Source organism: Eschrichtius robustus, chromosome 8 (genome assembly GCF_028021215.1).
Source record: "Eschrichtius robustus isolate mEscRob2 chromosome 8, mEscRob2.pri, whole genome shotgun sequence".
In the NCBI taxonomy this organism is placed as follows: Eukaryota; Metazoa; Chordata; class Mammalia; order Artiodactyla; family Eschrichtiidae; genus Eschrichtius; species Eschrichtius robustus.
Window position 1 is genome coordinate 64,770,854 of NC_090831.1, and position 26,889 is coordinate 64,797,742.

The 26,889-nt window shown below is 35.4% G+C and overlaps 1 protein-coding gene across 1 annotated transcript in view; it reads left to right on the forward strand.

Annotated features, from left to right (window-relative positions):
* The first annotated feature begins 2,229 nt into the window (after window positions 1-2,229).
* Window positions 2,230-26,889, forward strand: part of THSD7A (thrombospondin type 1 domain containing 7A) — a 268,023-nt gene continuing 243,363 nt past the window's right edge. Inside the window, exons 1-2 of the mRNA XM_068549806.1 lie at window positions 2,230-2,236; window positions 6,396-7,227. Coding sequence (XP_068405907.1) covers window positions 2,230-2,236; window positions 6,396-7,227 — 839 coding nt within the window. The remainder of the gene's footprint in view (window positions 2,237-6,395; window positions 7,228-26,889) is intronic.

The window sequence follows — 26,889 nt, forward strand, 5'->3', positions numbered from 1 at the left end:
CCAGAGATATACCCACGCACATATGGTCACCTTATCTTTGATAAAGGAGGCAAGAATATACTGTGAAGAAAAGACAGCCTCTTCAATAAGTGGTGCTGGGAAAACTGGACAGCTACATGTAAAATAAGGAATTTAGAACACTCCCTAACACCATACACAAAAATAAACTCAAAATGGATTAAAGACCTAAATGTAAGGCCAGACACTCTAAAACTCTTAGAGGAAAACATAGGTAGAACACTCTATGACATAAATCACAGCAAGATCCTTTTTGATCCACCTCCTAGAGCAATGGAAATAAAAACAAAAATAAACAAATGGGACCTAATGAAACTTAAAAGCTTTTGCACAGCAAAGGAAACCATAAACAAGACGAAAAGACAACCCTCAGAATGGGAGAAAATATTTGCAAATGAAGCAACCGACAAAGGATTAATCTCCAACATTTACAAGCAGCTCATGCAGCTCAATATCAAAAAAACAAACAACCCAATCCAAAAATGGGCAGAAGACCTAAATAGACATTTCTCCAAAGAAGATATACAGATTGCCAACAAACACATGAAAGGATGCTCAACATCACTAATCATTAGAGAAATGCAAATCAAAACCACAATGAGGTATCACCTCACAGAGGTCAGAATGGCCATCATCAAAGCATCTACAAACAATAAATGCTGGAGAGGGTGTGAAGAAAAGGGCACCCTCTTGCACTGTTTGTGAGAATGTAAATTGATACAGCCACTATGGAGAACAGTATGGAGGTTCCTTTAAAAACTAAAAATAGAACTACCATATGACCCAGCATTCCCACTACTGGGCATATACCCTGAGAAAACCATAATTCGAAAAGAGACATATACCACAATGTTCATTGCAGCTCTATTTACAATAGCCAGGACATGGAAGCAATCTAAGTGTCCATTGACAGATGAATGGATAAAGAAGATGTGGCACATATATACAATGGAATATTACTCAGCCATGAAAAGAAACGAAATGGAGGTATTTGTAGTGAGGTGGATGGAGTTAGAGTCTGTCATACAGAGTGAAGTAAGTCAGAAAGAGAAAAACAAATACCGTATGCTAACACATATATATGGAATCTTAAAAAAAAAAAATGGTTCTGATGAACCTAGGGGCAGGACAGGAATCAAGATGCAGATGTAGAGAATGGACTTGAGGACACAGGGAGGGGGAAGGGTAAGCTGGGACGAAGTGAGAGAGTGGCATGGACATATATACACTACCAAATGTAAAATAGATAGCTAGTGGGTAGCAGCTACATAGCACAGGGAGATCAGCTAGGTGCTTTGTGACCACCTAGAGGGGAGGGATAGGGAAGGTGGGAGGGAGGCACAAGAGGGAGGAGATATGGGGATATATGTATACGTATAGCTGATTTACTTTGTTATAGAGCAGCAACTAACTCAACATTGTAAAGCAATTATACTCCAATAAAGATATTAAAAAAAAAATCTGTGACTTGTGCATTTCAAAATAGGATACTGTGCAGCATTCATGAGACAGAATTTCATATATTACTAAGTTGTTTGTGTATTCCTTGATCATGGTAAACTAGGACATGCTGTTCCATAAACAAATCCAGGAGGGAAAATGCACCATCTCATTTGAAGGATGCAAACATATTTAGTCAAACAAGAAACTGGCTCATCTGAGAGTTTTATAGCAAACAGGCACAGAAAGTAGTTTGCATAATTTTCTCATGCTCCTTTTATAGTGTTTATCTTTTATAAGGCTCTTTGGAACAGTTGCTAGCCACCTGTCAGTAATGTGGCCTTTTATAGACTCAATCTTTTATTGTTCTCATGCCCTTGACATATAGAAAAACAATCTTTGAAGGAGTCGGTGTTGAATAGGGTGGGCAACATACTAATTTTAAATTTAAAAGGCTGTCTTTTGTAGACTGACATAAAGAGAGAGTTTTGAATGACGTGAAGAGAATAGGCATGTTATGAAATCTTCCTTAGGGGGAATAAAAATAAATTCATTATTTTATCAACATTTTTGGAAATTGAGTTAAGAATTATATTTAAAGCACTAGTCAGTGGAAAATGAAGCCAAGTAGCATTCATTTAAAGTTGTTGTAACAATTTTGCATGATATTGCATCAGTTCCAAGTGAAAATATTTGTATTGTGAGTCTAACAATTACATAAATATTTTGTATATGCAAACATTTGTTTTAACTTCTTTTTAGTGGAATAAGATGTCCAGTATGTTTTTCTCAATTTACATAAAATCTGTCAAGCTAAGTGTTCTACATGTATTTTTTAACCTACATCCTAGAAGTGCTTTCATGATACTGAACGAACACAATCCTACAAATCTGTATGCAGGAATACATTTCCATCCATAAAGGGACATTATCCAAGCCCTTAAGTAGAAAGGTGCCTATCTTTTGTTTTGCACAATTAGATTCCAAGTTCTCTGTATATAATCATGAACAAGAATAATAAAGGAAGCAAGTTTGAAACCAATGGAAATTCTTTCTATTCTTGTTAAAAATACAAACATCCTGATACACATACACACACACACTCACGCAGACACACACAACATTTCCAACACCACCATTTCCCACTCTTAGTAATATGAGATGTGGGGCTACAATTTAATATTTGTGCAGAGACCTATGAATTAAATACCATATTCTCATATTGTGCTTGGGAGACAACTTCATGTTTTTCTTGATAGAGTTTGCATATTGTGCTTTTCAAATTGCACTTTAAAACATTTGTACTTCTTGAAACATGGTAGCTAATTGGGCTGATAATTCTTAGCTGCCAAGAGCAATTTTAGATGTGGTTCTCTTTCTGTTCAGTATGTGATTATTTTAAGACTACTTGGAGGACAGAACTAGACGGCCCTTCATCTGGTGTGCAGTGGTGAAGATCTGATTTTTCAAGAGGTCTGTTAATTGGACACAAGTGCAATACCCATGGTGTAATGAAAAGTTATGATAGCAGATAAGATACCCTGCAAAGTGAATGAGTTTTCTTTAGGTTCAATTGTGATTATATTGCCACCTCTACTTTCACTGGTGACTTTATGCGTTTTTTTTCCCCCTTTAGCCTAGTATTTTTATAGATCTCTAGAGTTTTCTTGGGATAGCCTAGCTTCTGGTTCTCAATGTAAATATACTTGGGATAAAATAAACCCAACAATGTTATCTATTACTAGCTGGTTAATAGGAATCTATGATAATATTTTTGGAATGGAAATTGAATTGAATTTGTATATAGAATGTATGCTTTTTCTAGTTATCTAAGTCAACTTTGGAAATGCTTATTCATTATCAATGTATATGAAGTAGTGTAGAATTTTTCTCAAACTCAGTTTCTTTCTTTCTGTTGGCATTGATATCAATGCCTTGGATAATAAAATCTGCGAACTAAATTCTCTCTTTTCTGAACAAAATAACTGAGGAAATTCATTCAAAAGCCAGCCATGAAAATTAAAAGACATGATCAAACCAAATGTTGCGGAAGATAGGCAAAGTTCTGTTCTTAAGGAGCCACTGAGTCAGTCTAATGTGATAAACAGATATTGGCAAACTATTATTTAATAAACTAATTGAAATTGTGGTAAACATGATGTGAGAGACATGCGGAGTGTTCTAAGAATGTGTAAGAAGGGATCTTTCCCTAATTTGATGTTTGTAAACCATGGATCATTTTCAAAGTAACCATCATTCACTTTTATTTTTGAAGAAACTTATAAGAAAGGTTGGAGTTTTCTGATAAAATTTGGTTTATAAGAGTAATATCTTCACCCATCCTTATTTTGTCTAGGGTAAATTTCAAACGTAGTAGTTAACTAGTGTTGTATAGTTCTGCTTCATAGTTTTAGAGGGTTTGTTTTTTAGTATGTGTTTTCCTTACTCAGTAATAACACACAGACTTAAAGTCAGTCCACATTCTGTATACTCAGATTTTGGTAATAAAATATTAATTTTCATCAGTTAGTTGAAACATACCCATTAATAGTAGTACAACCTACCTAAAGAGTACAATTAAATATTTTTAAGTGCCAGATTTGTAACTTTTCTATAAAAATTTTTTGTTTTTACTTGGAGGATAAAAGACTAACTTCTTAATAGTCCTAGTCTGATTCATCAGTCTAATTTCATAATTAATATCAAAGATTAGAAAACAAAATATCAAGAAGTTCTCCTGAATTACACCTGGGTTTTACACTTTGAGTTAATGCAAGACACTTATATTTTGAAATTTAGACTTAATGGCATATAGCTTACTCCTAACTTGATGATCCAACATAAACGTATCTTTATATGCTTATTTAGGATGAGAAATAAAGATTACTGTTGTTCAAGTATGAAGGGGAAAAGGAATAAATAACAAAGATTTATGGAATTAACTAAAATTTCATACATTTTACTGTGCTCCCTTGAGAAGGGTCCCACGTTCTGATTCCCAAACTGGATATTTAGGAAATCTCTAAGAGAGCGTCAACAGATTTATGAATATATATTTTCCTTTGACAAATTAAAAATAAGATTAAAATATTATCAGGTATTCCATGTTTACAGATGTAATAAACTCACTGACATTCTTAGCTCATAAAGTTTTGACATCAGCACTCTGGGAAAGCTGTTTCCCTAAATGTATTTTAAGCCACTTGTAATGCTCTACATATGCATATGAACTTCATAAAGTAATGATATATAGGTATGCCAAATTTTCATGCAACTGTGGTTAGTTAGCACAGTATTTTCAGTCAATCTGTTTTCTATTTACAACTCCATCATTCCATTTGTAATGAAGTTAATATCTTCAAGTTGTAAACATCTTCCTAGTTAAACAAAATTAAATGTTTAAATATAAGCACATTCTTCATATTTCATTCTTTGTAGATTAATTGTTTTGTATAGGAGTATCTAAGTCTCAAGGTCTGAAATCTAGGATAATTAATAAAAATAAAAGTCAGAACTGGAATCTAAAATCCAGGATGGTTTTTTTATTCATTTAAGATGTGAACTTGGCAAGTCACCTCCCCTCCTTGTCACTTGTTTTCCTCATTCATAGAGTGAATCTGTTGGCGTAGTTTAGTGGTTTTTACTTTTCAGTGACAGAAGCCTCTTCTTAGACAAAATCTATGTATAATCTCAACATACATAAAAATAAATAATAATAATGGAGCTTTTCTTAGGGAAGCAGCAATGAGGGAGGAAGGGAGTGGGGTGGGGCTGAGTGACCCTAGAGCCGGACCCTGTATGCTGCTCGCCCCCTTCCCACACAGCCTATTGAAGATGGCTCTAGTCTACATCAAATCATTCCTCAAATGCCAGGGACCACATTTTGAAAATCATGTAATTATATGATTATTACATTTCTTTAAAATTCCCAAATAATGTAATCTCTATTATATAAATTGCTATTTGTCTATTAAAGCCTTGAGAATCCTATTATCTACCTTAAAAAAAGAAATGATATATGCAGATATAAGTAGGTTTCAATCTATGATAAGAAGGATTCTAAGGTAAAAACCCCACATTTCATTTTAAAGCCACTGACTTAAGTATTCCATAAAATTGCTCCATAATGCCAAGTAGTTCATATTTAGGAAATGAATAAATTGATAAACTCGAAGTAACCCTTTAACATGCAGAACATTCCAAAAATCTTTTAGTTAAATTTTAATTCTCTTACCCATCTTTCCATTTCACTGTGGAGTTGAGAAAAAAAATTTTTTTTGTGGTAAATTTAAAGGCAGAATGTGCTAGAATGAAGAATTTTTCACTTCCCACCTTTGGTTACAAGAAAGTAAACACTTCTGTCAGCACACACGTATGCAACTAATAGGTTCTTTCGGTCATCGTATGTACAACAACAGAAAATGAGAGGGAAGAGAGCATATTCTACAAAATAGTTAATTGCCCAGGAAAAGAAAAGTCTGCAGGAGACAAAGTTTTTCACAAGCAGCTGTTTTCTTTGCCAATTAGTGAAATGAATGTGATGGTTATGAGGCAGGAGTAATGGCTTTTCACTGTGACTAGTTTCTAATGTGAGCAAGGGTTCTCTACCTACCTAAAATTAAACAAGGGTTCTTAATGAGCCGAGGGTTCTCTACCTACTTAAAATTAAGAAAATGAATAAAAGCAAGTTTTCAGTAATCCCAAAAGGACTCAAAATGAACTTGTCCCAGCAGTTACCTTATATAGACTCTGTGACACAGTTCCCCTTCTGCAAAAATACTGAGTGTAGATCATTACTTTCCAACAGTCATGTACAGAGACCTACTTTGTAACAGTTCAGGGAAGTTAATGTGCTAGATCTTGAAGTGCCTTTCTGGAACGTGAAGTAATTTGTAGTTTTCTTCTAGTAGCACTGTTAACTCTTGTATCGTTTTTAGGTCCATGGGGCCGATGCATGGGAGACGAATGTGGTCCAGGAGGCATTCAGACCCGGGCTGTGTGGTGTGCTCATGTGGAAGGATGGACAACGTTGCATACAAACTGCAAGCAGGCCGAGAGACCCAGTAACCAGCAGAATTGTTTCAAAGTTTGTGACTGGCACAAAGAGTTATACGACTGGAGGCTGGGACCCTGGAATCACTGTCAGCCTGTGATTTCAAAAAGCCTGGAGAAACCCCTTGAGTGCGTTAAAGGGGAAGAAGGCATTCAGGTGCGAGAGATAATGTGCATCCAGAAAGAGAAAGACATCCCTGCGGAGGATATCATTTGTGAGTACTTTGAGCCCAAGCCTCTTCTGGAACAGGCCTGCCTCATTCCCTGCCAGCAAGATTGCATTGTGTCTGAGTTTTCTGCCTGGTCAGAATGCTCCAAGACTTGTGGCAGTGGGCTCCAGCACCGGACGCGTCACGTGGTGGCGCCCCCCCAATTTGGAGGCTCAGGCTGTCCAAATCTGACTGAGTTTCAGGTGTGCCAGTCCGGTGCCTGTGAAGCTGAAGAGAGCATGTACAGCTTGCAGGTGGGGCCCTGGAGCACGTGCTCGATACCCCACTCGAGGCAAGTAAGACAAACAAGGAGACGTGGGAAGAATAAAGAACGGGGCAAGGACCGAGGGAAAGGAGTGAAGGATCCGGAGGCCCGTGAACTGATCAAGAAAAAGAGAAATAGAAACAGACAGAACCGACAAGAGAACAAATATTGGGACATCCAGATTGGATACCAGACCAGAGAAGTTATGTGTACTAACAAGACGGGGAAAGCTGCTGATTTGAGGTAACATTTTATTACCATTAAATAAGTGTGTCTCTCTGTCAAGACCATGGGCTAGAGAGTACTTAAGACCTACTGTACTAAGTCCTGGAATTCATATGTGTACACCTAGGACGAGCTACCCCCAAGTGGGACATTTTCCACTTGAAGACATTTAAGCTTTTGTGGTTTTCCTGAAGTTACCTCTGTTTTGTACATGTTTAGGCACTATACCACTAGAGGTAATTTAAATTTTCCTGTCAAAATCTAAAGCATGAGAGATTCTCTATGAGATGATATTGCTTCTTTAGGTCAGTAATGCTGTTTTCATCTATAATGGGGAAAAAAAAAACTGTAGCGGGCTGGAGTTTGGGAATTTTCAATTCAGATACTTATTTTAGTAAGAATAAGGCACACTTATAATTTCCTCAAGTTTATAACATGTTCAGAATTACCCTATAAACAAAATCTAAACAACCACCCAGGGAGCTATACTTAAGAATAGTTCCTTTTACATTTTATAAAATGGAATAACTCTCCCCGGAGAAGAAGAGGGAAACCAGCAGAAAATAAGGTAAGTAGAGGTTATTTAATCATGAGTAGCTTACTTTAGAAAAGATGTAATTCATTGACTGCATTGTCTAGACAGAAATTATTTGTCAAATTATCTCTGGGTAAATAATGACTATATTATGAAAGACTTCTCATGCATGATTTATTTCTTGTGAAAATATTCATTGAGGATTATATAAAGGGTATGATGTTTTCTGGATATTCTAAATTTTGCTCTTGGATAAGCCAGACCATCTGGGAGGGGCTTATTTGGATCATTTGCATAATTGCTTCTTCTGAAATATTTATGCAGCTATGATTTGGACTGAACTGAGAGAAATTATGGCAACATCACTCAGAATTTTATATCATATTTATTGTAGAAATGACATTGGAAGTGTCATCTACTCCATTGCACAGTCTGTTCTCTTGATTAAAAACACATAAGATAAATTTCACTGAAGTCTCAACCCATGTGCTTCTGGTGAGCATCTGGATCGTTTTCCTTATGGCCCCTGGAAATCTTGTTATAGATCACATTTTCCGTTTACCTTGGGAACATAAGTAGGACTGTGTGGCATGCGTGTTGTTTACTAATAGCCCCCACCGGCTTCATGTTCTTCTCACCCTCATTATTTTCTTTCATTCATTCTTGTCTAATGATTTTGCTATCTATGGATTTTGAAAGCTGACCGAAAGCCTTTTTGGAGCAGGATATAGTTTAAATAAGTGAGTAAACAAACAATTGATGTATCTGCCTAAGACAATTTCTCTCATCATATCATTGTTCTGGTCGCTATTTTTAGGATATTTGTTACTCCCTCTTTGTACATACACAATTGGATTTTCTTTCAGCCGTACAGTAATTTGCTCTCTCTCTGTTCTGAGGTCATCAATCCAACTCTTTTCCTGGTCTTGCTAAAGGCTGCTTCTCCTGCCTTCATTCCCCAGGTTCCCTGTAACTCCTTGAGAGAGGGAGAGGGAGAGGGAGAGGGAGAGAGAGAGAGAGAGTGAGAGTGTGTGTGTGTGTGTGTGTGTGTGTGTGTGTGTGTGTGTGTGTGTGTTCACCTCTGATTCTGTGTCATGGACATTTTAATTTCAATCCCTGTTTAATTCTTTTCTGACTGTCCTTTCCTGGTGATTTTCTGATCTCTTTTCCTGAAGTGTTACAGTTATATTAGTTACTTGGCTCCCACCATGTAATTGAATAAGCCTCCAAGGCAACTTGAGTTGTCTCCTGCTGTCGCTAGGTTAATATGATGTAGACATTTAATTTCGTGTTGACTACTCAATTAAAAGTATAATTAGGGTAGTAGCTACTACTGCATAGAGCCTGATATTTCCATCCAGTTATTTGTAAGCGAATAGATATAAAAATCTGTAGATCCTCTGCCGGGTGCTTATATTCCATTAGAAATACCGTATCTATTCCGATAAAATGGTAGTTGCATGTATGTTATAACTTACTAGGGTATAGATTAAGTATTATGTTAAACAAATTGCTTCTTAATATTTCTCTTATTTGACAATTATATATAAGAATGATATGAATAAATATATATGAGTAAGAAAGTTAGTCTTAGTAAAGAAGATACAACAATTAGGTATTTTGCCTACATTTTTCTCAAACATTACACCATACCAGTGGAGCTTTTTAAAGTGAAGAATAGATGGATAACTCCAACAAAGAACAGGACCACAGGTGAAAGACTTGATGATTAAAGTGTTTCATCTTATATCAAATTCAGAAACAATTTTATTGTGTAAGAGGATAAAAAAGTCATTTAGTAAGGCTAAAACAGTCCTATTACAGTAACTAAATGAATTTATCTAAATAAACCTAAGAATCTTGGGGAAGCAGTTCATAGGGCACATAAAAACAATTTTAGTAGAATTGCTGCTAGAACTTCAAAGCTAAAGATGATAGATTTCCCATGCTTTCTGCTTTCAAACAGACTAAGATCAGTAAGAATGAAAAACATGAATGAAAGTCCATCTTTTACGACAATAGGAAACAATCACAGTCCCAAACCACAATTGATAGAGAAGATTATAGATTAATTTTCAATCTATAAGTTAAATAGATCTAATTGAGGGAGGAAAGTTAAAGGGGCATTATGTCTTTATAGCTTTCGTGAACACTCAAAATCTCTAAGAGTAGCCTGAAACTTCTGAGGGGCCAGGTTAATGGCATGTTTTATGATGGCATGGTCTGTGTTAATGAAAGGGCTGTTGAAGCATCCTTGTGTTCTGTTTGAAAACAGAATGGCATAATAGACAGGACTGAGGGAAACTCACTATGCCATTATTGCCTAGAAAAGACTATTAGTTTGATGGACTTGGGGATTAAAGTTTTGATGACCAGTGGAAGAGAATTCTAAATCATTACACACACCATGACACAGGGGGCTTCCCTGTGAACCAGTGATGTTCAGCCAGGCTTGAACAGAGTCTTACCCCAGGTGAAGAGTTGTTTTGAAAGTTTCGATAAACAGCTCTTCAAGAAACCAAACATATTAAAGAAAATATGGTCTTCTGAATCAAAACCAGAAGTAATTTTAGTATTCAAAGAAGAGTCAAGAAAATAGAATTTTAAAAGTGATTTGACGGAGCTCAGAAAAAACAAGGAAGAGAATTATAAAACAAGTAAATAAATTCACATTACATGCAACAGTAACTGGAAAATATTTGGTGGTAAGAGGAGTCAGTGAGATGGAGAACAGTTTAAGAACATCAACTCCAATTTTTTAAAAAGATGATGGGTCTGGAAAGGAGATCACTATATAAAATTCTGGGATTCCTAAAGATAGGACCAGAAAAAGAACAGAAAAAAGAAAAACAAAACAAGACAAAACAAAACCCCCCAAAATATAATAGAAGACTTTCCTGAAGTTGGAGGACTTTAATCCACAGATTGAAATTGCACAGGGCCAATATTCTGGTAGAGGAGGCTGAAATAATGTCCTCATGGAAGACCTGATATAGAACAATTTTATGAAGAGAGACAAAGAGACACCAAACCAAAGACCAGGTTAGTACCCAGTTCTGAAACACTAGAAGCATTTCCTTTATAGTCAAAAATGAGACAGGACAACACATTATCTTCACTGTTAACATTGATCTGTAAGTATTAGTCAATGTAGTTGAAAAGAGAAAGAAATGAAAATTGGAAAACAGGTGGAAATATTAAGATTTTTCCAGATGTTATAGAAAACTCAAGATATTCAATTGAAAATATACTATAAACAATAAAATACCTCAATAGGGTGGATGGACACAAAGATAATATCTCAAAATCAGTATGTTCCCTAGATGCAAACAACAATTAGCTAAACATGATGGACACAAAAAATTAAAATATCCCATTTACAATAGTAAAAATTCTGTTAATAAACCTAATTATAAAATTTCTGCACATAATACCAGACTTTGAAAGTACAAAAGTAAATGTGTGCCTATCTAGAACATCTAATAAATACATCAATTGTCCCTACATTGTTACTATAAAATTAACAAGAGGAAAATAAGTAAAAGCCAGGAAAATTCTGAAAAATAAAAGTAGAGAGAAAATACTAGTGTCACAAGATAATTAAATGCATTTTATTCTTTGAATAATAATAATTTCATGTTAGCACATGAATAATCAGATCAGAAAAGGGTCTAGAGAAAAGCTCCTCAAAACCCTGCAGTATGGTGCCAATGGTGAAGGAGCATTTCCAAGTTGGAAGAAAAGATATAATTTAATCAATTTGTTTTTGTTTGGAGGGCAATTGCTTTGCCACATAAAGAAGAAGAAGAAGAAGAAGAAGAAGAAGAAGAAGAAGAAGAAGAAGGAAGGGAAAAAAAGAATTGTATCCCTTTTTAAATTGTATACCCAAACAAAGTCCAGGTTCATTTAGTACTTAAAAATGTTTTCTTTTTAAATACTAGAAGAAAGGCTAGAAAGTTAAAGTCTCAAAATAAGGAAAGTATCCTTATGTGACCTATTAGGCCACAGAATGCAGAAAACATACAGGAAAAGATTCATCTCTACGATTATATTTATTTGAATAAAGAAAATTCTGCTCAGGAAAAATGTTAACCAATTAAAATCCAAGTCGCAAATGAAGAAAAAATATTTGTGATATGTAAAACTGACAAAGAGCTAGTTTTCTTAATGCATAAAGAACTCCTACAAATCACTAGGGAAAAAGTCCAAAATCTAATATAAAAATCAGCATAAGTTTAAGAGAATGAAAAGACAAGCCACACTGGGGAAAACATTTGCAAGATACATTTAATAAAGGGCTATTATCCAAAACATACAAAGAACTCTTAAAACTCAACAGTAAGAAAACAAACTACTGGATTAAAAAATGGACTAGAAACCTTAACAAATACCTCACCAAAGAAGATATACAGATGGCAGATGAAGCATATGAAAAGATGCTCCACATCATATGTCGTCAAGTAGATGCAAATTAAAACAACAATATGATACCACTACACACCTATTAGAATGGCCAAAATCCAAAATAACGACAACACCAAAAGCCGGTGAAGATGTAGAGCAACAGGAACTCTCCTACATTGCTGGTGGGAATGCAGAATGGTACAGCCACTTTGGAAGACAGTTTGGCAGTTTCTTACAGAACTAAACATACTCTTACCGTAGGATCCAGCAATCTTGCTTCACCAAGAATTTACCCAAAGGAGCTGAAAACTTAGGTCCACACAAAAATCTACACATGAATGTTTATAACAGCTTTATTCATAATTGCCAAAACGTAGAGGCAACCAAGATGTCCTTCAGTAGGTGAATGGACAAAGAACCTGTGTTACATTCAGACAATAGAATATTATTCATTGCTTAAAAAGAAGTGAGCTATCAAGCCAAGAAAACACATGGAGGAAACTTAAATGCACATTACTAAGTGAAAGAAGCCAATCTGAAAAGACTGCACACTGCATGATTCCAACTGTAATATATGGCATTGTGGAAATGGCAAAACTATGGAGACAATAAGTAGATCTGTGCTGGCAGGGGTTAGATGGAAGGGAAGGATGAATAGGCAGGGCACAGAGGATTTTTAACGCCGTGAAACCACTCCATGTAATACTATGACGGTTGATTTATGTCCAAACCCATAGGATGTACAACACCAAGCGTGAGTCATAATATAAACTATGGGCTTTGGGTGATAATGATGTGTCAGTGTTGGTTCATCAGTTGTAACAAATGTACCACTCTGGGGGATGATGGTAATGGGTGAGGCTATGCATGTGTCGAGGCAGAGGGTATATGGGAACTGTTTATATTTTCAACTCAATTTTGCTGTGAACTGAAAACTGCCCTAAAAAATAAAGTCTATTAAAATCAGCAAAGGACAGGATCAGGTCAGAGAAAATATGCTAATCTTCAGTCATAATTAAGAAATATAAAACATTTAAAATCTCATTTTCACCTGTCAAATGAGCAAATAAAAATGTTTGATAGTGTATCAGGGATTACAGCCTCCAGGTTTGGTGATTCACTAAAAGGACTCAGAGGAATCAGCATATAGTTGCATTCATAGGTAAGGTTTATTACGCTGAAAGGATGCAAAGCAAAATCAGCCAAGGAAAATGTGCATGGAGAAAAGATGAGAGGAAACCAGAAGCAAGCTTCCAGGGTTCTCTCCCTGAGGAGTTTCGCAGCCTACGCTTAACTCCTCCAGCAAAGAGCTGCAACAACACGGCCAGGCATTGTCTACTTGGGAAAGCTCACTAGAGACTCAGTGCCCCCAAGCTTTTATTGGCAGTTGATCACATAGGCAGCCTCAACCTGGCATGTACAAAAATTCCAAACTCCCAGAGGGAAAGCAAGTATTCACCATAAATCACATTCAAACAAATTGGGCACAGAGAGCCACTTTATCATTTAGAGCAGTTTTATCATTTAGAGAAAATTTTATATCAATGTAGGGAACTGTTTACCAGGTAAGTTCCCAGATGCCAGCCAAAGGCCAATCCTGCAAACAGACCTTGTATGGATAGAAGTCTGAGACTTGCTTGCTATTTTATCAACAATAGTATTTAATATTAAAGAAATTGGGGAAAGAGTTGCTCTTATACAGTTTTGGTGGGGGCAAAAATAGATACAAATATCTGAAAAATAATTTTATAGTATGTGTCAAAATTAAAAATACACATTCCTTTAGCAGTGATTTTATTCCTGGAAATATTTTTGTAAAATATATCTGTGTAAATATGTGTACAACTCTCACTGTAGCATGATTTGTTACAGAAAAACAATCTAAATCCAACCAATAAAGGACTACTTAAATCATGGTGCTTCCACCTGTGGAATGCCATGTAGTTATTACCAAATGAGATACGTGTCTCAGTCAATGCAGGCTGCTATAACAGAGTATCATAGACTAGGTGGCTTATAAACAACAGAAAAAATTTTTTTCTCACAGTTCTGGAGACTGAGAAGTCCAAGATCAAGGCATCAGCAAATCTGGTGTCTGGTAAGGGCCCTCTTCCAGGTTGCAGACTGCTCACTTCTCACTGTATCTTCTCACGGCAGAAAGAGGGGAGGAGAGCTCTCTCTAGGGTTCCTTTATAAGTGCACTAATCCCATTCATGAGAGCTCTACCCTCATGATTACCTCTGAAAGGTCCCACCTCCTAATAGCATCACACAGAGGGTTAAGGTTTTCAACATACGAATTTTGGGGGCACACACACATTCAGTCCATTGCAGTATGTGACTTCTAATTAAACATAAGGGAGTAAAGGTAGTTTTATTTTAATTCACTGCCTTGAAATTAGCCAGAAACACCAATAAAGGAAATAATCACTTCTGTTTACAGTTTAAAAAAAAAGAAAGAAAGAAAGAAAGAAAGAAAGAAAGAAAGAAAGAAGAAAGAAAGAAAGAAAGAAAGAAAGAAAGAAAGAAAGAAAGAAAGAAAGAAAGAAAGAAAGAAAGAAAGAAAGAAAGAAAGAAAGAAAGAAAGAGAGAAAGGAAGTATCCACATGAAAAATCCAGATCTAAAGGACGGAGGAATCTAGGACTTGAGGTGGCGAGATTCCTTTAAAGTAATTAGGACCCAATCCAGGAAGATCCGTTCAAGAATCTTTTCCTTGGAATATCTCAGTCTTGGGAGGTGGGCGTGGACCATCCACAGAGGCGATGGGGAAAGTCCCTTAGGATCCAGTTCCTCACCCTAGAACCACAGGGGATGTATAGCTGGAGGAACAGAACATACCTCCCCTCATCTCTTGGCTGAGTTAAGTTGTCAAAAGTGAAGTGGAGAAGAAGGGGATATAGGAGGCAGACATTTCTAGATTGCAGCAAGCATAACTTTAAGGCTTGTAAGATCTAAGGCTTTGCTGTAAGCCACCCTCACATCTGGAAAGCTTTTAGCTGTCCCAGGTCCCCAATTCCTGAAATAAAGACCTGAATATGCATTTCAAGGGAACATGTTTCAGGAAGAACTATGAAATCTGCTATATGTAATACAAGAAGTATTTAGTGGAAGTAGAGCCTACTTTTGAAAACACCTTCCTTTTGAACACCCATTGTTTTGTTGTATTGTCTGACAAAGGCAATTAGTTGTAATTATAAATCTAATGGAAGCATTGCCAAGAAGTGTGGAAAATTCAGCCCAGTAAATTCCTGAGGGAATAAGAATTAGAATTTAAAACAGATTTCTGTTGGCTAAGACAAAAAAAAAAAGTAGCTTTATCCAGCTTCCAGATAACTCCATAAATCAGACATTTTAGGCACAAATACGTAAGGATAAAAAATAACTGGGTCCATGAATATAGTCAGCTCATCTTTGATAACGAAGCAAAAGCAATACAATGGAGCAATGATAGTCTCTTCAACAAATGGTGCTGGAACAACTGAATATCCACGTGCAAAAAAAAGAATCTAGATATAGACCTTACACCCTTCACAAAAATTAACTCAGCCTCCAGCAACCAAGATGTCCTTCAGTAGGTGAATGGATAAAGAAACTGTGTTTACCTTCAGACAATGAAATATTATTCAGTGCTAAAAAGAAATAAACTATCAAGCCATGAAAACACGTGGAGGAAGCTTAAATGCATATTAGAAAGTGAAAGAAGCCAATCTGAAAAGGCTACATACTGTGTGATTCCAACTACATATGTGACATTCTGGAAAAGGCAAAACTATGGAGACAATAAAAAGATCAGTGTTGCCAGGGATTAAATGGGAGGAAGAGATGAATAGGGAAGGTTTTTAGGGCAGTGAAAGTACTGTGTATGATATTATAATGATGGATATATGCAATTGTACTTTCATTCAAACTCAGAATGCACAACCCCAGGAGTGAACCATAATGTAAACTGTGGACTTTGAGTGATTATGATGTGTCAAAGTAGGTTCATCCTTGGTAAAAAATGTACCTTTCTAGTGAGTAACGTTGGTCATGGGAGAGGCTGTGCATGTGTGAGGGCAGGGGGTATATGGAAAATCTCTGTGCCTTCCTCTCAATTTTGTTGTAAAACTAAAACTGCTCTGAAATCAATCATCTTTTTAAAAAACTGGGTAATACATGAACAGGAAAATAATCTAGTAACTCCTAGAAATACTGACAAATTGGAATACTTTTCTCTCATTTTGTTATCAATTTTCTTTTTCTTTTTTTAGTCTCTATATAAATTCAACCTTAGCATTTCAAATAGTAATGAATCATGCTCAAGTGACTTTCTGATTTTTTTTCCTAAACTCATGCTTTTTTGACATGCCCTCTAAACTTCAAACTTAAATCTGTTGAATAGGAAGTTGTATTTTTTCTCAACACAGTCTCTCTCTTTATGCCTGATTCCTGTTTTACTCTAGGATACTTGTTGTTCACTACTCCATCCTTCTCTTTTAGGCTTGCTCTCTAGAATGGTCATATAAAAGTTCAATATAAAGCCACTGGCTTTACAACAGTCTGAAAATTTCACTCAGTCAACAAGAGGGGAATTTAAGTAATGGATAATTATGAGAAATAAGTACTCAGTAAGAGTAGGGAAACCTGTGCACTCATGGCTCCACAAAATTGAACAAGTCATTTAAACTTTCTGGGACTCAGTTTTTTTTCACCCATAAACCATATGTGTGTGTGGCAATGGGCAGTGATGAGCGAAAGAAGGAGGGATCTTAAAAATTCTCCAAAGGCCTTCCAAGTTTTGTGATTCCAATGAACCTTGAACCAAAACCATACCTAAAAAATTGTCATATATATAAAAAGTCATATATATTTTTCTTGGCAGAAAGTTAATTTTCAACGTGTTCCACAAATCAGTTTATTGTGAAACATGGAAATGAATGTATATGCAGTGCCTGTAGAATAAGACAGCTCTCCTGGTCTTGAAAGTAACTGCAAGATTTTTCCTCAGTTGATGTGCTGCATGGTTCCTGAGGGCCCATTCCCAGGATACGACTGTGAATCAGTGAAACTGCAAATCTTATCCTGACCTTACCAAAAAGAAGGGAGTAAATTGCCCACTTCCTAAAGTAATATTGACTAGTTTTAGGTTATTCAGAATCCATTTATAAAATTACTACTTCTCATGCATAAATAGCAGGCTTTTAGATTAAAAAATTTCTGTAATATCCCCAGTGTCGATTTGCCTGCCAGATACTCACCAGCATTTCTCAGGAGCTTGCCTCAGCTGCTTTCTGGCCACGTCTGACTAAAGAAGTAGTCAATATGTCCACATTCTTTTGTAGATAATATATGGCTAACCAGAAAACCTTTACTTTTCTCAAAATGTAGAACTAACTGGGCATATATTATATTTACCCTTAGAGAGTCACTCGCAGACCTTCCAGATCCTGCTTATGTGCCTGGAGGCTGATCTGTGAGCAGCACATTAATAAGCCTTCCCAATTCTCTTCTTCCTGGTTGGGCTCTACCCACGGGAGGCAGCAGCAGTCTATCAGAAGGTGGGAAGAGAGGGGTGTTGGGGTATTCATTCTGTCTTCCGGGGTCAGCAGTGTCTGAGTTCCTCTAACAAAAGGCTTCAGCCCCTGCCCAGCAGCCCTCTCCTACTGCTCTGCATCTAGCTCAGTGCTGCTAAAATCCTTTTCTTGGTCCCTTTGTCACCTTGGGGTGATAAATTGCCCATAGTAGCTAGCCCCAGAGCTCTTCACCATCCCTTGGCGATGTAACACTGCCCTTGCTGTTGCTGTTGTTAGTAATCCTTTTATTAAACTCTTCTGAATTAACCCATGTGAGTTTGTAATTTGTTCTCTGCTAACCTTGACATATACTAGAGTACAATGTTAGAGCCAGAGAACTACTACTGTGTCATTGCTGGTTTACTTATTAACTTAGTCTTTATTTACCCCCATTCAACTAAGACAGTGCCTAGCCTCCAATAAATGTTTGTCAAAGGATTAAAATTTAAGAGAGTGTTTGGTCTTGGAACTTGAGCCTTTTAGTGAATAATATGGAGTCAAGTAAGGCCAATGGGAAAATGGAAATTTCTGTAGATTCTGAAGAAAGTAACCAAAATATGTAAATAACTCGAGAGATAAGTCATATTCAACTAAGAGAATATAGAATATATAGAATGTAGAATATAGATATTAGACCATTCAGGTGACATTACTTAGAATATATTTCAATATTATTGTGCCTGGTTAACACCAAACAATTGCTGTTGCCTAATTATATAAAATATATTTTCTATAGAACATAGAAAATGTATCATTCCTAATATTGTAAACGTATTCCAATAGTTTCTGAGCATTAGCTTATTTAGCTTAATCTTTAGTCCATTTATTAGCATTTTTAGTTATACTGTAAGCGTATTTATTTCTGTTTTTACATCTTGAAGCCATTAAACTACTTAGTCGTAACTATCAATTAATTGGTGTTGATGACAGCAAACTAAAAGGCTAATATTGTCAATACCCACCTGTAAACATATCAAATTCAAAAATATCAGTGTGACCCTCAGAGTCACTTCCCACATCCTAAGGTACCACTGTCCCATCATGCCTAGGATATCTTCACCTCTCCTACATCTGTCTCTTTTGCCTCCCAGGAGTATTTTTGGTTTAAATGATGATCCTATCATGGGACAATTAAAAGGAAGTTCTTAGGTAGCTTTTAAAATATGTTTAACTTACAAGAAAGCATTTAGGGCCGGGGCTAATAACCTTAAGCCACAGTGTAGATATCAATGCCTAATGTTCCTTCACATAAACTTTAAAGTCCATTCCAACTGCCTCATTTTTTCCTCAGAGCTTTATTAATATCTCCCATTTGACTGTTCTAAGTTTAGCTTTTTTCCTTGAGCTGGTGTGAGAGCATGTTTCCTTGAGAAACTTCCTTGAGCGGACACTTCCTTAAGCAGCCTGGCCACTGTCTGGGCAGTGACCTTGCATCTCCTTGGCAGCAATTTTGATCTCATCCATTGTTCTGTTTTATTTGCTGGAATTCTACCAGCTTTATATGGGTAGTACTGAATCTCTGTCTGACTGGAACATAACAAGAAGAATTTCAATGGGAGGAAATACTTTCAAAAGGAAAAAAAATCTACGTGGGATAAGGATTTTAATAAATCATTAATGCATTATTTGTATAACCTAATTAAGAATATGCTCACTCTTAGAATCTACTAATACATGGTGTTAGTAACTTCATGTGTTTTGTCTTATTTCTTCCTTAAAATTGTTGCTTATATATTGGGCATTATTTTTTAGGCCTCTTCTCACACTTTCACCTTGCTGTGTTCTTTATTGTTCTAATTTTGTATCATTTTATTTTAAGTCGATTATCCAGTTTTTTTCCCCCAATTTTTTTGACAGATTTTTTTCTCTATTTAGTATAGATATGTGGTTATTGATACTACATTTTAAAAGAATGTGATCATGGAAAATTTGTTTGGGTAGTATTTACCAGGATAGCAGTTGAATTGTAAATGAACAAAATAACTGTGCTGTGCTTAATACAAGAAGCCATTGTACTTTGAAGATCTTGGAATGTTGGTACAGTCATGTACAGTGTAGAGAGCTGGAACAAACAAAGCATGTTTTTGATTTAAAAAATCAATTTTGACTTGATACATTTTGGATTTTATATAGGGTTTCACAAAGTTTATCAAAAATGCAGTTCTCTGGCAGGTTCATGCCTATCAGGGATCCTGTATAGTAAAATTTAAAAAGAAATAGGTGAATTAAATTATGGTAGACATTGTATAGTTTCAGCTCTGTGGAAAGCATTGTTCCTGCACTTGATATCTTTAACTCTATGCATGAGAAACAAGGAGAAAAAAAAGTGAAAAAAATAAGTAAAATTACTTTAAATTACTCTTAACTCCATGTAGACCCAGAAAGTTTTTGTCCTTTATGAGTTGTATAATATATAGTTCATAGTTGGTAACAATACTTGATGGAAAGATAAATCTAAGATAAAATGACTAAAGTTTTCAAGAGAAAGCTGCATCTATATTGACTAGAATAATTTGATAAGGCAACAGAATTTGACCAAGTTCCCCCAAATGGATTGTATTTACCTACGTGTGGTGTGATGGGAAAAGTGAGCATTCCAAGTCAAACATAATTTTTTAAAAAATCTCAGAATTGAGAATGAGCAGGTTATTTGTAGAGGACAGCGAAGATAGTAAGGCAAAGAAATTTGAAGGTTTTTCCAGTCAGCAGGGACAGAATTATGTTCACAAACAGGAATGGCATGCAGAATGAATTGGAGGGCCCAGATTTTAGAGTATGGGCAGCCAGGGCTTAGGTCATGTTTATAATCCGAGAATGGGGTGAGGAATACCTGGATCAAGGTATCAGTGCTGGGAATATTGAGGTCAAACAGACAATACAGAATCAATTTAGGAGGAAATTCAATCTTGGCAATTTCCATTGAAAAGTTTGACTGTATCTTTGATCTCTGCTTGCCTTGAGCCTCTAGTTTCCGCAACTGTGACCAATAAATGACAAAACGCTAGGATAGTTGGGTTAGCTAAAATGGAACACTGGCAAGTAGTAGAAACAGAAAGAAAAGAAGTTGCCTTTCCTATTTTGGTGGTCAGCTATTTCATGCTCCTCAACTAATATATAGACTTTAAACTGGCCATTTTATTTGGGGTCCCACTTACATAATAGATCATAGCCAAGGATGCTGTGGGATGATGCCAAAGCACTGAAGCTGATCCCTGACTGTCCCTGTGGATAAATTTTCATGATGATGATAACTAAGGTTTTCTTCTCTTTGTTAAACATGTCCACGTATATCACTTTTGAGCCTTATAATTATGTGTGCTAGCCAAACTCTACACTCCCCAGGCTTTACCCTTTCAAAAAAGAAAAGAAAGGGATGTGAAAGAGGTTTCTTTTTAATAATTGCTTCATTCTACTCACTCCCCACCACCAAGTCTGCCCAGGTCCGCGAAGGGGTGTGGCTTAGCCTTTTTCTTCTAGATTATGAATAAGGAAGAAGGACTCCTCATCAAGGCATAGTAGATTAGTGGGGGGATGGGAATAGGGCCCAACTTGCAGGAGGCAAGAGAGGCTCCCAAGGCACAAAACTTAGGGATTCACTCACTCCCAGGGGCCTGCCGGTGCCTCCTTCAGTTTTGCTTCATAGGCCCTTAGCCTGACTTAGCCTCACCCTGGGTGAGAAGAGCAGTGAGTTGGCCGATGGTCTGAGGACACACATGTCCTCTCTTCCAAAGGCTGTTCATCTTCTGCATCTATTTATTTATTCAGCAAATATTTAATAAGTCCCTATTATATGTTTAATATTTAATTTGAAAAATAAGTTTTTATAGCACTGACCTTGATTATCTCTACCTTCTAACTTAGACGTTCCAAGAATCTGTCAGTATTTTAGGGAGGTGCAAGGAACTGTGAAGTTTGAACAGGCGTAAAATTATGAATTACTTTTTCTTTGAGCCGAAGTGTCTCCCTCTGTGGAAGTCCCTTTGACTCTATTTTTTATTTGTGCCTTTATTCTCTTCTATATTTAAGTAGATATATTATCTAAAGCCTTTCTAAGCAGTACCCATGCAATGGCATTTTGGAGACTTTCATGACTCAGTCTAAATTCCATCTGGCTTTTATATTGCTCCTCTATGGTTACTGATTATTTAACCTAACAAATTCATATAATGTATTCATAATAAAACATGGCTCTTCACTTTGTTATTAGAAAGGAATAATGAGGGGAACAATGTTAGGTGTTCAGACAGACTAATAAGAGAGAGAAGTTAAGACAGATGAGTCTTTGGTGGCCCTTTTAGAGGTAGCACCTTTCTCTTTTGGTTAGTTTGAGAAGAGGATGTAGTGTCCCCATCTGCTAGGTGCTTAGAAACTTAACTCGTATTAGACACTCAAGGAATAGTTTCATGGAAAAAAAAAAGAAATCATTTTATGCAACTGATGTAATTGACAGAACACCAGCATCAAACTTAGACTGTCTGGATTTAAGTCAGAATCCTACCATTTATTTTTTAATTCCAAAATGGGGATAACATTCCTGCATTATACATGTGTTAGGATTTTTGTGAGAATATAAAAAAAAAACTACGTGTGTAAAATTGCTGTGTAAATTGACGTGGCTGAGCAAAATGAATTTTTATTTATAGTAAAGTATGGCTTTAAAATAATTAGATGGTAAAGATCATTGAAAACAAAAAAAGAAAAGAACACAGCCCTTTCCTTCTTAGGTTCATGAAATCCCTTTCAAAAGGACAGAGTTGCATTACATAAGAGGAAAGAAATCGATGTCTAATGATTTTGCAAAGTAAAATGAACACCTTTTTTACATCTTTGTATCTTTAATATGATAGGATAAGACCAATATTAATATGGTAATATTTACTTTGTAAATATACACATTTTACTATGAATATGTTTTTCTGCTATGCTCACAGAATCTTGGGTTCCACTCACACAATACAGAAGAACTATTTTAAATTCTAGAAGGATCCAGAATATCATTAGTAAGATATTATCTTTAGCTACATCCTACTAAGCATAAAATAAAACTATTTTTTGTAAAAGTTATACTATTACGGATAGTTACACTATAAAGGATCTTTAAAGATAATCTTTATATGACTTGTGATAGTCAACAAATGTTATATAAATCTGTGATAGCTAATGTCATTGACTATTTTGATATTCAAATAAATCAGAGATTTCCCTGAAGAATTACTGCATCACAGATTTCCATTGGAAAATCATTTATTGACAACATTTCTTAACTATTTCATCCTTAATTGTTTCCTAGCTTATAAGACAGTACATTCAACATAAAGCTAGATGTAAAGAGACTTCATTTATATATTTGTATCGTTAAATGTCAGGGGTTAATGTCTACAGCAACCCCTCTATAGAGACAGAATTCTGTGACTTAGTTCAGAACAATGTGGGGTTTTCTACACAATACAGGTAAATCAAGGAAAGAAAAGTAAGGTAAAACAAATCTGCAATTAAATAATTAAAATATGAAAATGAGGATTGTGTTGGAAATTGTGAAGAAATTGTTACTAAAGGGATGTCATAATTAGAATCATATAAAGTTTGTATCTTGGCAGAAAGAAAGGAAGGGGTAATAAAGAGCTAAAAGAAATCAATGGAAGGCTTGAAGTGAATCGAAGCTAGTTTTAATTGAATTTGTCATGATTTGGATGATGCAGTGTTGAGTGAAACACATAACGGATCATGTCATGTAATGTTAATTTTGACAACTGTAAATCAGACTAGGAAACACTGTGAAATCATCATGAATGATGCATATGCTCTGCTGTGGCATCTTAATTTTAGACTTGCAGATTTGATTTCTGGAACTGTTTGCATTTGAACAACCAAAGCAGAGTGTTGTGAAATAAATCAATTTGAAAAGAAAATATTCCCTAATGTGATTTGTGGAGTTTCTTGGTAAGAGTACACTGGTGACATACTTTTGCATAGCTTCATTCTCTCTCATACTTCCATTATGAAGCTGACAGTCTAGAGCCCAGGGGAGCCAGAGGAACAAGTGAAGCTGAGAATAGGTTGGAAGTAGGGGCAGGGGTTGGGAGTAGGTCCTATTTTGTTGATATGGTCAGAGCTGTATAATCCATAGCGAGCGTTTATTGCTTGCCAGGGACATTTGCTGAGAGTGGGTGATGGAAAAGTACAGGTTGAATGAACAGTAATGATGAAAAAGGTCTAGTTCTATCTTCCTGAGCCTAAATGAAGTGCCTCAGTTGTGCTAGATTAATTTGCTTTTGATAATAAGAACATGTTTTATATCATTCATATGCAGTATTTTGTCAAGTAGAATGTGAACTACTTGAGACTGTCTCTTGATTCTTGTTCCCTCTCCCTCTACTGTGAGAGGACTTTGAGGAGGTGCTCAGCGCTTGACAGCTACCAAAGGATGAGGGGGTGTAATCATTAACACCTAGTAAATGCAACCCCTGAAACTGCATCCATTGTTCTGCATGGATCGTCTCTATTAGAAATGACCACGCTGGCAACGTCAGTTTTAAAAGTTAGAATTTCAGATATGTCTTATACCTGTAATCTCCTTATATGCATTGCATTTATTATTTCATTAGTATACAAATGCATGATAGTACTTCTATATGTAAGTTAAATACATTAATCTAGGACAGTAACCTTAATACCATAGGTATATCATTGATTTAAAAAAAAAAAATTCTGGTAAATTTTGTCCAGAAACTTTTTAAAAGGGAAGATGGGTAAAAAGAACATTTTAGACTTCTAAAAAATGCTAAAGAAAAATTGCTAATAGTACAACATACTTCAGTAAAAGAAAATGATTGTTGAGCACTTATTGGAATTACAACTTTAAGGTATGTGTAGAAGAAGAAAGGTATGAAGAAAAATAGAATTGTTAATTACTTAGATAACTAGTTTTTATTGAGAAAAATCATCACGTAACTGATCATATGTTTGTCAACCCCATGGTTTGCTTTTACCAACTTACTCTCTGGATTTGAGAGAGAAGTAAACCGGATGTTCAGAAAGTGTTGCACCGGACTAGAACCTCGCTCTAGGTTAGAGGTGAGTACTACCTGACAGGGGTGTGCAGTGTCAGCAATTTGCACTTATACAAAGGCAGAAATGATGTGATTTTGGCACAAATAGAATATTATAAAGTTGTCACATTATTCTAGGAAGAGAACAGAGTTAAATATTAATTATACAATCAGAAATTCATAAATATTTAAACTGACTCACAAATTAGGATCACTTGATACTCATATTTCCTTGTGCCTTTCTCCATATCCCCTACGGTCTTGAAAGTACAAAGATTGTAAAGAATAAAATTGTTCTCTACTCGTATGGCTATTTTAATTTAAAAGTCTAGATAAAGCACACAAATCATATCAAAATTTATCTTTGAAACTTAGTTGTTAATGCCTAGATATGGTGGCAAAAATCATAGTTTAATCACTTATGAGCATTTGTCGCAGTTGTCAATATTATAAAATTACATTGAAATTTACATCTCAAAGCTTTGAAAATCCAGTACATTTCAGTAACAGTAAATGGAACCAGTTTCTTTTTGTTTCTTATTTGCTTATCATGTTTCCTTGCCGTGTGCCCTCTAGCTCATAAATATTACATAATATAATGATTTTTTTAAAAATTAGTTTTATTACTCTTCGTACACAATGGAAACAAACTTATTTTTCTGTTTATGTAAATAATATTATCTTTAAACTGAGAACAATAGATTAAAATATAAAGAAAAAGTAAAAGCCACCTAGAATCTAACCACCCTGAAATAACCACCATTAATGTTTTGGTGCCTATGCATCACATTATGTATCTATAGTGTATCATGTAATTTTACATAAATTTATTGTTATTCCCTGTCTTGAATCATATTAGCACATCAAGCACATCCCGTTCCCCCATGAAGTGTTATGTTAACAAGCTATATTCATATGAACCTGCACATATTGATTATATATATGTATGCAAATGCACAGCTAACTTATTTTGCTCATTTTTTAATAATAGATCATATTGTACACATTTTTCTGTGTCCTATTTTTTGCTAAATAAAACCTCACAGAAACCTTTCCAATTTATACAGAATAGTTCTAATCCATTGTTTTTAAATTCTTAAGTTCCCTGTTGATGGGGTTAACTTTATTTCTGGTTTATCACTACCAGGAACCAGCCTGCAATAAATATCCTCATATATATTTCCATGTGAATTGGTATTTTTATTTATATAGGGCATATTCCCAGGTGTAGTATTGCTGGGTCAAATTTTATTTTAAAAGATATTTCTAGATGCTTTCTGAAAAGGTGGTAACATCTAACATTTGCATTCCCAGTGTTTGAGGTTACTCTTTTCCTCTCATTCCTCTAAACAAAAGCTCTAAATTATTGCCAGTCTCATGCCTATCAAGTGACATAGCATTATTATTTGAATTTTCATTTCCCTGGGTAGCAAACCTGAGCATTTTATCATTCGCATATGGACTTCTGAGTTTCCTCTTCTGTGCATCTGTGTATATAATAAACAAAAGATATGTATTTTTTCTCTTTTATGTGTTTTGCTCTTATCAGATTATAGTAACTCATGTTATTTTATGGTAACTAAGTCTTCATAATATTCATTAAATTTTTTTCAAATTCACAAATCTGCTGACTAGCACAAAGTTTAAATTTTTAAAACATCAGATATGTATTTTTTTTCTTTTACAGCTTCTACATTTTCAGTTGAGGTTAAGGTGGCCTTCCTAGTTATGGGTTACAAATTTAGTCTCCTAGATTTTCTTGTAAGACATATTGTGTTGTTTTAATTTTAAATTTACATTATTTCTCTCTGGACTTTATTTTGTGTATGTACGTGAAAGATAGGGCTTCCTTTTTTAAATTTTCTTTCCTCTGGACATCTGGCTTTGCTGGCACCATTTTAAAAGGTCCTATCTTCCTCATTTACTTGACCTATCAATACCTCAGATTTTTCAGATTCTAATTCTGGATCCTCTATACTATATGACTGATATGTTTTTCTTCTCCTGTTCAATAGCATGTACATTTTTCTCTAGGGAATATATAATGTATTTTCCCATATTTGGAATGGCAAGTGTGCTCCTTCCTACTTCTTTTTAATGATTTTCTAGCTATTCTAACACAGGTCTTTATATCTAATTA